We start from the raw sequence: 12,922 nt of genomic DNA on the forward strand, positions 1-12,922 counted from the left end.
ATTTTATTGCAATGCTATGAATTCTTAGAAGATCAGACACAGTCATGTTCATTGAAGTACCTCAACTCAAAGTTGAATTATGTAATCCTTTGATTAGAAACTATTTTGGATTTTGCACAATTCTGATTGCCCCTTGAATGGAATGGATAATTGAGAACTGACTGGATAAATAAGAGAGGAAGCAGTAAAAGCTAATTTCATTCTTGGAACATACACTACAATAATGGGCTATGATAATAGGTTACCATAAAACAATTACTGAATACCATAGCACAATTGGAACTAGTCCTAGCTGAAATATATATGGTATTCTGTCTAATAAGGTTGGGGGGAAAGAACATAAATTTTGTTAACAGAGAAATTAGCTGGATGAAAATATCAGTAACTCCAAATATATGATAACATTTTGTACACTATAGGGATACTTGTAATAATTGTAGGATTTAACCTTATCAAAGAGCCTATAATATCCTCTTCTTAAATATAGAAGATATATTTTAGTGTTGGCTTTGTTCTCCACAGGAAAAGGAAACTTCTGCCCTAATAAAAAAAAGTAATGAGAAATATAAATGGACATTTTTCTGGATATTTTATTGAAAATAAAAAGGAGCTGATATCCAAAAGTAATAATCAAATAAATACTAATTCATCACGCAGCACTTCCAAGAAAATTTTCTTTAGTATTCCAGTGAGTTAGCTCAAGTCTTAACATGCCACATACACTCATGTGTGAGAAATAAAATGGGCCTTTTGAAAACCTAACAGTGAAGAATAAAATTAACACTTTGAGAAGAACTAAATTTAAGTTTCCATGTATACACACAGGCACAGAGATACTCTTTTATCATAGCTGTACCTATGTTGCTCTCCTGCATATTTGGGATAACATGTTGCATGTGTCAGAGAGCTAGAACTCTTTGATGATGTTTTATGTGAAATAGATGGCCAGAACAAAAAGAGGTGTGTCTGGGAATATAAAACAAGGTGATTATAAAGTATTTAAAATACTATATGACAAAAAGCTGCCATCTTACACTAAGTAATGCTGACAACTTAGTGCTCAGTTTTACAAAGGCCTATATTTAGTGTCATGAAAACTTGAGGGAGAAAAAAAGAAAAGAAACATTTTTGCCTGCTTTTAATAAAATGGTCAAAGTGATAATTAAGTGGAATAAATTAAAGAGTGTTATTCTATTAAGAATATAATAAAAGTCTTAATGTAGCATGTTTTACTTGAAAAATTCAAAATGCTGAGCAAGGGAGTTACTAATCTCACCAAAATCAGAACAATGTACTACATAGGGAGATAATTTTACAGATGGGAAATAAAAAGGAGTAGAAAAATAACTTCCCCCAAGTTTACAACATTCTTATGCAGCACAGCTAAAAACTGAACACATGAGTACTGACTCCATTATAAAGAATTTTTTGTTGACACTTAGGAGTCTTAAAGTAGGTTTTTATTGATTTTCTTCTTTATAAGTCCACAGTAGACAAGCATTTTCTTCTAAATTTCTATTTTAAAAGATATGCTAGTGTGAATTTTCTAAAAAGTCAGAAAACGTTTGGAATCTAGTCATGAAAATATTTTGGATTTCTATAGATTTGAAAACAATGAGAAAGCATTATTATTTTCTATTTCCTTCTGTATTGTACTTACAACCATGGAGCAAAGCAACTTCTTTGTTTAGGAGCCTTTTTAGGGTGTACATATAAGGCTTTGTCACATAAACATGTTAGCATTAACCATCACTTACATATTATTCTAGGAACTATATATGAAGTTTAAATAGAGCCAGTCTTCCAGAAGGGATGGGTTGCATAAATGGGTTTCTTTTTTTATGACCTAAAGCCCTTTCTGACTGTTGGAGTCTCTTTTCCCAGGAGAATGGGAGACTTAATTCTCTCCAGTATACATTTTTTTAATAGGCTTATTCAGGCTTGGAGGAGTAATCACAAGATATGAGTTTATAAAAGTAGGAAAAAAGACAGAAAACTAGCAATTGGGAGCCACTGACATTTTTCTAGTAATACAACTTATATGAATCGTGTCTGTCCAGGCTGTCTAAAAGCATTAGAAAAATACAGTTGGAAAATGACTCTGCCTTGCCTAAATGGGTTTTTTACCCTAGGTCATTAGAAACAAACGGTTGAGCTGGCAGAGCTCTCAGAGAGCAGAGCCTTAGTCCACCCTTTTCCTTACACATGAGAATACTGAAACCCAAAATGGTGAAATGACTTGCTCAAGTGCCTGAGGGTAAATGGTCCCAAAACAAACCTAGGAAAGCAGTCTACTGAAAAGAGTGCCCCATTAAATCATAAATTGCTATTGGATTAAATAAATCATCAAAGAAAAAGCAGTATTACTGCCTACTAAGCAGTTTGCAGTTTTGAAATTATAAATTTTAATAGTCCCACATCAGTTAGTCTGAAAGGACATTATTTGAATTGATGCTCTTCCCAAGGCCTATTGAGATAAAGGGATACATTCCAAACATGATAATCCACTGAAAAAAAAGCTTTAAGTGTGCTTACATCTTGGAATGAACTTTTTATCAGTGAGCAATTAAGAAACATTCCAGAGGGGGTGCACACAGATGACCCAAGAGAAGAAACAGTTCAGGGCCCCATCTCCTTGTTGTAAATAATCAAGGAAAGCCTTTTTTTAAAAGCAATACAAAGTGTTACCACAGGCTGACGCTCTTTCTACGAGAATAATAAAATTCTTGCTCCCTCGGATGCTGAGCTCATACTTCGTTGCCTTCATCTCCGAATTCAGTTTCCATGATTCATAGATAATTCTCCTCCTGCCTTCAAAAACAGGTAACATGCCATGCCTAAAATATATCCATGGCTACGTAGCGACTACAGACCGACAGACCTGCAGAGGCAGTTTCACAAACTCTAGTTTTTGTTCTCTAGGTCTGGACACACTATCAAAACCGCTCCGGAAATGAAGAGCTGCAGGCGGGCCAGCCCTTCATTTAGTCCCTTTGCCTAAACCAGCTACTGGTGCTGCATCCCCCCACCCCCCGCCCCGGGCTCAGCGGTGCAGAAGGCTCTGGAGGAGGGGCACTTGCCGTCCAGGACTTGCATCCTGAGTCTGGACGTGGCGCTTTTAGCGCCATAATTCTTTCTTTTAAAATACACTGACGCCGCACCGAAAATCTGGCGCATTTGCCAGCCGGGTAATTTCAAGGAAAGCGCTGATCTGAGGGTCTGAGTCTCCTGACGCGAAGATCAGCAGCGGGTAGGCGGCGGTGAGAGAGCCCGCCCCGCTGGCTGAAAGCGCGCAGCTGGGTGCCGGCTAGAAACGCGCGAGCTTGCTGCGTCAAAAGAATCGCCGCGAAGATCTGAAAGAGGAACCTCTCCCTTTTTAGCAGTTACATGTGCGGAAAAACATGTCCTCTGAGGTGGTCCAACTGAAAATAAATTCCAGCACGGAAAAGGAAACTGGGCGTGCGCCTGTGGTCTGAGAGTGGTGGTGTAGGTGAGACTACGCTCTCCAAGTGGCGAGGGGGTTAAACCGAAAACCAATTGTGGGACTGTGGGCGTGTGGCTCTTCGCACTGAACAAACTACAGAACCCTCATCCTCCCTCCTCTCTCCCCTCGGCTCCAGAGTGAGTGCCCCTCCTTCCCACACCAGACACTGGGATCAGGAAAAAGTGAAATCCGTACAGTGCCAAAGCCAAGGGGGTCTCTCCTTCCCACCTCCCGGGGGGTCCTCACCCCCCCTCCACCTGCTTTGAAATCCTGTTCGACTCTCGATTCACAGGCCCAGCCCCAGAGCCGGCGATCTGTCACAGACGCCTCTTGCTCTCGCCTCAAAACAGCAGGTGAGCTCATTACCTCGACTCGAAATGGAACTTTAAAAATGAGATCAGAACGGGAGGGGGCACGCACCTCGCGCGTGGGGGGCACGCACCACCACTAACACACACCGCGGAGGCAGTTCACAAACACTAGGGATCTGCAGGCTCTAACCACGAGCCCCACTCTCCCCCCTTTTCTGGGAGAGCTCCAGAGGCTTTCAAACCTCGTCTTTGACCTCAGCATGCCAACAACTGAAGGGATGTGCAGAAATTAAAGACGCGAAAGTTTTTCTTTGATAAAAACAAAAGAAAGGGGCAAGAGTACAAACAGAAGCCGAAATAACAAGAAGTAGGAGTTTTATTTGCAATTGTCTACGAGGGGCTAGAGATCAAAACTTGAAAGGGAGAAAAAAATTTCCCCCCAAATATTCATGTCTAGCGAAAAATTAACCTGCTGCTCTGTCAAGCGACGGCGAGCACGCAGAATTTCCTGTTAGAGTCAACTCACTTCAGCCACCCGGCGGGTCTCAGGATGACAATGCCAGGGGACGTCCCTAAGGGCAAGGAAAGAGATTCCCAGGCGAGATATATTAATTGTTGGGGCTTTTGCCTATTTTTTTTTTCTTATGAGGCTCAATACAGAACTGAGAACTGAGGTTAGGTCACAGGTCCTGAACAATCCACAAGCCCCTCACTAAGAGCTCACAAACCTGGCTGTGTATTCCAGTCCAGGCTGCGTTCTTTGCCCGCCATCACCCCTACTCTCACCACCCACCCAGACAATGGGGGAGACGGCGTCCAAACCACGGTCGGAGCTTTAGGAGGTTTTAAAAGGGAGTGACTGAAGTCCTCCCTTCCTCCTCTATCTACCCTTCCCCCTCCCATCCCCGCTTCGCCTCTCACCACGGGAAGTTACCAGGGGATTTATCACGAAAAAGTGCGAGCTATTGCCTCCAAGAGCTAAGCGAAAGGAAAACTGCCCAGAGCGCAATGACGTGGACTTTGATATCCGGAGACTGGAGAGGTTGTCAGAGGGCGAGAGCTCGCCGCCCAGTCTGGAGCCGCAGCGGGGAAGGGGAGCCAGATGAATCTTGCCCGTGGGCCCCGCGGAGCCCCGACCCCGGCCGCACCCAAACTTCCTGGAGATTTATCCAGTCCCCCCAGTCGCTGCCCCAACTTGAGCCAACCGGTCGAGCCCAAATATGCGGCACAGGTGAGGGTACCCAGGGCCAGCTCTGTGCCCTCACCGCCGTCTCCTTACCTCCCCCACGCACCCCGGCGCGCCTCCCCGGGGGTGCGACGCCCGGGCCGGGGACCTAGGAAACTGCCCCCCGGCCCAGGTCGTCCTGGGGCTGCTCTGAGGCCCCTGCTCTTACCTGGCCGAAGGACAGCAGCGGAGATCAAGAGGCAGAAGACCAGACGGCAGGAGGAGGCCGCCTTCGATGCCATATTCCTCCTCCTCCTCGGGGACCACCGACAGAGTCCGCGCCGCAGGAGGGGGCGTCCTCCCCGGCCCCGCGCTGCCCGCGCGCTCGCGGGTCCGGACGCAGCGGGCAGCGGCTTGTCCCAGACACACCGCCCCCTGGGCTGTGGCGCTGCACCTTCGGGTCTCCGCCGCCCGCAACTTTCCACCACGCAGTGCCCCAACTCCTCCTGTCTCCCCGTAAACACCCGCCCTTGGCCCCTTCGGCTGCTCCTCCCGGGACCGGCGACCCCCTCTTCCCGGGAGACACTTGAGTAATTCGGAAAGGTATACGTGGTTCTTTTTAGCTGGTCTGTTATTTTCCTTCTCTTGGAATAATAATAATAATGGTAGTGGCAGTGCGCATAAAAAGCCTGGTGCTAGGAAAGAATTGCCGGGAGGGGCAACAGTGGGGCGACAGGTCCAGGCGGTCTCCTCAGGTGGTAGCGGCGGTGGCAGCGATAGCAGCGGCGCCAGCAGCGGTCTCTGGGCTGCTCTGAGTGGAAGGACTGGAAGGCGTGTGTAAGCTGCCGCGTTCCTCCTCCCTTCGCCTCCTCCCTCTCTCCTCTCTCCTCCCAGCTTTGCGGGACGTGGAGCCAAGCACAGGTGGTAGGAGCTGGATCTGCAGCCTAGAGGCGCTGCAGGACCGAGTCCGAGACGAAGTACGCCTCAGGAACTCCACTGGGTTGTCACGCTCGCCGAGTCCCGGAGACCAAGTGGGCGGGGCTTTCTAGTGGCTCCGCCCCGGGGTCATGCCCGCCAATAGGGAGCCCGCCCAAGAGCTGCGCGCTCCTGGGTGCCCCCACCCCCAGGACTGCCACTTCCCTGTGGCGTTATCTTTGCACTCGTCCTACGGATTCTCACTTCACGCTGCCCACGCAGCTTCGCTACGGTTCAAATTGCCCTTTTCTTGCCCCCAGACGCCTATCCACTGGCTCACTCCTCAGGGACTTTTCGGCCGTGATATCGCAGCCTCCTTCTCCTATAAAGAGAGTAGTGGGGCAGGGAGGTGGGGGTCGGGACCTCGCCGGGGACTCGCACTTTGGGTCCAAAGGCGAGAGCGAAGGAGGAAGGAAGGGGCTGGAGGAGGTGGCAAAGGTGGGAACTTGCCTCCTGGGAGTTAACAGGAACAGCTACTGGTTGGCGGGGGGGTGGCGGGCGTGGCGGGAGGGGGTAACTCACCTGGTTGATTCCTACCCCCTACTCCTGCCACGTGCCCTTCTCGCACGCACCTTGTTTTGCAGGCAGATTACTTGAGTCGACTGCCCACTAGCAAATAGAAAATATTCACTCTTTCCCGGGGGAAATTAAATCAGGAATTTCTAGATCATACTTCGTTACACGGATTTTCCCAATATCTACAAAAGCCAGAGCGAGTGTCTCTTTTATTTTGAATTGAGCGGCGATTTTAAGTCAAAAACAGAAATCCTCAAATTACTCAGATTAAAAGCCAAGCTTCTCCTTGTCCGTTCCAGAAAGCCAGGCATCCCAGCAGATGGACAGGCTTTTCTGGCAATTTCTAAAGATTGAACCACCTCCCAGGCGGAACGTCGGGAAGCTGTGTCGCTTTCAGATCTGGCAGAGAGCATGAAGGAATATTTCCCTCTAGAACACCGGGGTGGAGCTGTCGGAGCCCTAAGTGGCTCTGAATCAGGGATGTTGGATCACAAGTCTCATCCACGAAGCATAATAAAATCTTGGTCCCAGAACCACTTCGCCGGGGCATTAAATAGCCTTCCGTGCATCACAGGGACACCCCTGTGTGAGACTAGTCTCCAGCAGAGAATGCCAACTAGTAATCGTCACATACTGCGCTTTCATCAGAAGACTTGAGTCACCAGCTAGATGGGGATGAGGGAAGTTGGTGGCAGGAGAAATAATAAAACAAGCGGGAGCGCGCGCGCGCGCCCACACACACCTTTGAATTCTTTCTCTTTTCCTGCTCGAAACTATTAAGCTCCATCTTCCGCTGTGATTTTTATCGAAAGCCTGCCAGTCTTGTCCTCCCGGTTCTCCCTACATTACATTCGCAGTATTCTAGAGTAGAGCTCTTATATTTTTCCTCTCAGAATAAGTAGTTTCTCCCTTTTGGTTTTAGCATTAGCATTTCATTTGCATCTTATGAGCCTACAAGAAGGCTAATGCTATGAGGCAAATGCCTTTTAATCCAGTATTCCATGAGCTAAGTACGGCTGAATTGCTAGCATTCCCATGGGATCCTGTAGAATTTCTTTAGGGAATTGTTTCCCCTTTAACAGCAGCTCTAAGTAGCTCTTACTCGAACAAATCATCCTAACTATATATTTAACCTGGATCCCTCCCAACCCACCCTCTGTCTATCTGACCCCCTTTATTTTGGGGTGGGAGTTAATACAGCTTAATTGTAAAAAAGTTGATCTGCAAAGGCAGACTGTCTGATCTGGGCTTTGACATTCCCAGGGGCATGATCTTGGGGAACTCAACCCCTCTAAGCCTCAGTTTCCTTACTTGTAAAAAGCGATAACAATAGTGCTAGCCTTTTGAGATTGTTGTGATGATTAAATGAGAGCATACAAATAACTGGCCAGATACAGTAGAAGGAGTGTGGGCTTTGGGGAGCAATCAGAGCCTAGTTAAAACCCCTGTTCTGCACAAGCGAGTGAGCTTGAGCAAAAGTCAGTCTCTTATAATCAAAGTATGATAAGTATAATGACACATCAGAGTACCAACTTTAAAGGTGTGCAGCTAAGTCGGATCAAAATACATTCTATAAATTAAGTATTTTATACTTACCCACATTTGTGACAAGTATGATTGTATGTAGTCCAGTCAGTTGGTCCAGAATTCCTTTTAGAGAGGAATTTGTCCTAGTGCAGGAAAATGCCTTAACAAGCCGCTTGGAGCAGTAACTTCAAAAGCTATTAGTCTTGTATAGCTAAGGCCACAAAGTGATGGTGAAACTATTCTATATTAACTAACAGAATAAAAATAAAATGAGGGATTACAAAATAATAAAAATAAGAATTTGGCAGGGGAGTGAAGACAGGGATACTGAGAAAAGAAGGGACAAAGACTAAGCCATACAATTATAAATTGAAATGGTGGAAGACCTTTAAATATATTATAAATAATTAGTTAATGACAGTTATTGAACACTTACTATATGTTAGGTTATTCTAAGCAATATATATGAACTAATGGAATAATCCCCCCTCCAAAAAAATGCTGCGAGGGAGATGTTAATATTATCTTCATTTTACTCATGAAGAAACTGAAGCCCAGAGATATGAAGTAACTTTTCCAAGTTCACACAGTGATTCGTGATTCATAGTAATAGTAATAGTAATGCCACCATTCTACCAAAGGCACTTTGATATTAGAGCTTCATTTCTATCTACTTGCTCATCACTATCCACTTCACTTATCAGATATGTGCAAAAATAAACTTATGACTTTCTTTTTGGTTAAGGGGGGCTTGATTGAAACATAAATTCCTAAAACATTAATAAAGCCTCCTACTCTCAAATACATTGTCCTTGAGGAAATTAATAAGGCAGTGCACCCTATCTGCATGAGACAGATACAGTGCATATGAGATGACAAGACCATTTCTAGTAATTTAGCATAAGTAAGAGCTCAGAATTGGAAATAAACTTGAGATGTAAGCTCCACAAAATAATGTAGTAGAGAGTATTTGTCCTTCAAGATCTAGGGAATGGGGGGTTGGATCCACCTTACCTAATTCTTAACAGGAAGAGCTTTTCCAGCTGCATCTGGACCACAATTGCTTTTGTTACAACCAAGAAAACATAGTATTCCAATGATATTTACCAGTTTAATCATGCCTCAGAGCATCATAATGGGGACTGCTTATTGCAAGGAATAAAATGAATAATGTTCAGCTAGAGGAAAACGTATTTCTTGTTACCTGAAACAGGAGAAGCATTTTGCATCTCCAGTATAAAAGAATTCATCATCAGTCAGGACAGTATGCAAAGCAGTGACAGCACAGTAGGCATCTTTCCTGCTTAGAATCTGTTGAGGTCAGATCTCAGTATCCCAGAGGCTCAGGCCAGGAAACTTTGCCCCATCTGTACTACTCCATCAGTATGTGACAACATAGCTAGGTGAGGCATGTGAGCATTTGAAGAGTTGGGGTGATTTTTTTCTTCTGATCAATGTAAACAATTTCCCACTGGAGATGAAATTTCCCAAAGATAGCTTTGGAGGCTGGTGACATTTGTTCCTTACCACATTTATCATAGTGTTTTGTGTGCCTTCTTAGTTTTTGAAGAAAACATGTATGCAATTCAAGAGCATGCAACAAATCTGACTCACTTCCTCCCCAACCCCACCTCTCCATCGATGATTACACATTTCTAGCCAATACTTTGCAAATACATTGGGTACTCTGTAAGTATTTATGTATGAATGATAAATAGTGAGAAAGGTTTTTTTGTAGAACATAGACCCTGAAACAAACTTAACAGGGAGAATGAAATAAGGAGATGAAAGCTGTTTCCACTGAGCCTTCAATGATTGGACTAGTATGATTCTGGTACCAGTTCCAACACGTGGCGTTTTTTTTTTGCATACCTCCAAAGCAATTCTTGGACACTAGGTCGATGTTCTACAATTCAACTCAATTTTCACAGTATCAGCCTGGTTATAGTGTCAACCAAATAGAAGAGATACCTAGGGCAAGGTCTGTGGGAAGGAGAGCAGAGCATCCATGCTCTCGGAGCATGCCACTCTCCCCAAATAACCACGTGTTTACCAACTGGGAAGCTCTTGGAGCACAACCCTTTCAAGTTTTTATGGAGGCTTCATTACATAGGCACTGTTGATTACATTCTAGGCCATTGGTGATTGAACTCAATCTCCAGCCCCACTGTTCACCCAGGAGGTCCAGAGGTGGGACTAAAAGTTTCACCCTCTAATTACAGAGTCAGATTGGATCTCCTGGCAACCAGGTCCCATCCTTAGGTGACCTAGGGACTTTCCAAAGTCACCTCATTAACACAGCAAAACGCACAGTTACATTACCACTCTACTCACTTAGGAAATTCCAAGGGTTTTAGGAGCTCTTGCCAGGGATGGAGTCAAGACCAAATATTAAATTCTTAGTATAACATACAGTATCACAACTAGGCAGAACTAAGGTTTAGGGAAGGCAAAGAGAATGAGTCAAGACCTAGTCACCATAGTGAAAAACTTTGAAATATAAACTGAGGAAACCTAATCTACAGGGAAAAGAGAGTGAAAAAAAACTATTTGCCATCAGTGAGAAGAAAACAGAGCCACAGGAGAATAGAATCCTGACTAGTAAAGGTTTCGAGTGACCAGGAAGGGAATGGGCAAGGGCCTTGCCTAATGCACTGATGAGAAAATTGAAATAGACGGCTAAGTGGCATTTATATTAAGTCTAAGAAGATATAACTATTTAAACAGGCATAGCGATTACACAGGTATAAGATAAAGCTCTGTTTTATTTCTGGACCCTAAGGTTTTTAAGTCAATGATTCCTAAAATGACTCTATATATGGCCTGGGGAACAGATGGGTATCTGTCCTCCTAAGAAATATTCCCTTGAACTTTATTTTAAAATTTTGATTAATATTAATATCAGTCATGGTTTGAATAAAATTTTGCAACTCACATCTTCCATAACATCAGCTAATAAAGCTGTATCACTGGAGCTCAGGAGAGCAAAAACTTTCAAAGCCTATGGTAAACATTATGTTCTTATTTCAGACTGTAGCTCGCTCAATGTCTGGGTACAAAAAGAAATTCATAGCTATTTCAGTCGAAGTGGAAATCCACTTAGTCGTTTTCCTTCCTGTCTTAGACATGAGGAATGGAGAAAGAATCTAGCTAAGCCCTCTGACCGTGAAACATACACAACTATAAAATAGATGCCCAAAACTCTTAGTGTATTAAACACTCATAATTCATTAGTGCTTTTGGTAGGTGCATAAAATTTACTAAAAAATTATAACAGTCTAAGTTCCTCCTACAACTTGAGAGTTTCTCCTTAGAGTTCTCTATGTGTTTTCAACTTTTAACTGAAATATATGGTTCTTTCAGTTTGGGGTAAGTAAAAGTGATTCAGAGTGTAGTTATTCAAATGTTTGATACCTCAAAAGAAGTTTCAACTTAATTACCCCTCAAAATGTTCTCCAGAGTTATCTCTACTTGCTTTGTCATATATCTGCTAGCCATTCTGATCTATGATAATTTCATTCAGGAATTTGAAGTGGACATGTAATGACTGTAGAAGTTGAAAACAATGTATTTTTGATTTCCTAAAACAGATCACCATGGATTTAATGGACTTCTGGAAAACCAAAATGAAGTATTAACTAAGCCCAGGTTATCTATACTAGTTTTCCTTAAAATAAGCAAGATAGTTGCAAGAATTTACAGGAAAGTGTTAAGAAGAAATTCTTATGTAAATGCATAATCTCTAAGGAGTGATATTAATTAGCAAAAAAAGATGAATAACACTGAATGAAGTCTCAATGATTATGTAATATATGACAGAATCTTATAATTTTAATGTTTCTTAGGGCCTTACAATAATTTAAATGAAGAGTTTTCAATCTTTATTTAAATACAAACCTTTTTCTTCTAATGAAGGCTCACTCTGAAGTCAAATTTCCTATTTCCCTCTGTTTGACCCATTCAAACCATACAGATCTCCTCATTATTCCTAAATATACCTACCATATTCCCACATCAGGGCCTTTGCACTTGCTGTTTCTAATCCTCGGAATTCTTTAACCCAGTTATTAGTGTTGCTTACTCCATTACCTCTTTCAAGGTACTTAACGCAAATATTACCTTCTCACTGAAGCTTTCCATGAACAACTATTTAAATTTTCAACCCCCATCCCCAGTACTCCTTATCTCCCTTTTGTGCTTCATTTTTTTCTCTGTAGACTCTATCCCCATATAGCATAATAGATTGAAAGCTCAATGAGGGCAGAAATGTGTTGTCTGTGTTACTCTCTGCTATATGCCTAGAATAGACAGACACATTAGTAGGCACATAATACTACTTGACCAATGAGTTCATCAATTCTTGAATACTTGATGAATAATAAATTATAGTGCAAGGTAATTAATAAACTGATACAGTTGGGGCTACTTTGACTGAAGTTTGATAAGTAGCCTGAAGTTTCACTTCCCCCTTTAGATACTTCAAAGCTTTTTAGCATAATTAGAAAACCCACCAGGTCAGTATCATATGACAGATGAGGTCACTGAGGTCCCAGGATCCAGAAGTCTTAACCAAAATTTACACAGGTATGGGTACCACTCTTGCTTAAATGAAAATGGACCACTTTCTGGTAGAGTAAATACACAAGATACTCTGTAAATTTTTAGTCAAATTCTCAGAATAATAACAAATTTTGGATGCATATAAGACATTATTAATCAATTTTAAATACAGTATATTTGCCCAAACTCTTTTCAGAACAGACATTCTGAATAGTGTTCTGTATAATATTTCTCTAAGGCATGATTATGGATGCAGTATCAATATTGCAAAGTCTACAGAGGTGGTTCAGTATTCAGGATTTTAAGAATCAGTGTTCTTTATACTTTGTTCTTTTCTGGTGGATTTGGCAAAATTATAATTCAAAGAAATGTATTCCACAAACA

General features: G+C 42.9%; 1 protein-coding gene across 3 annotated transcripts in view; it reads right to left on the reverse strand.

Annotated features, from left to right (window-relative positions):
- Positions 1-5,934, reverse strand: part of ALCAM (activated leukocyte cell adhesion molecule) — a 204,102-nt gene extending 198,168 nt beyond the window's left edge. For 2 of the 3 annotated variants that reach the window (XM_007105100.4, XM_055085751.1), the window contains exon 1: positions 5,190-5,934. In XM_007105100.4, coding sequence (XP_007105162.1) covers positions 5,190-5,262 — 73 coding nt within the window. In that variant the 5' untranslated portion in view covers positions 5,263-5,934. The remainder of the gene's footprint in view (positions 1-5,189) is intronic. The other variant, XM_028493772.2, reaches the window with a different exon arrangement.
- Positions 5,935-12,922: the final 6,988 nt, after the last annotated feature.

The sequence above is a fragment of the Physeter macrocephalus genome, chromosome 1 (assembly GCF_002837175.3).
Source record: "Physeter macrocephalus isolate SW-GA chromosome 1, ASM283717v5, whole genome shotgun sequence".
NCBI classification, from domain to species: domain Eukaryota; kingdom Metazoa; phylum Chordata; class Mammalia; order Artiodactyla; family Physeteridae; genus Physeter; species Physeter macrocephalus.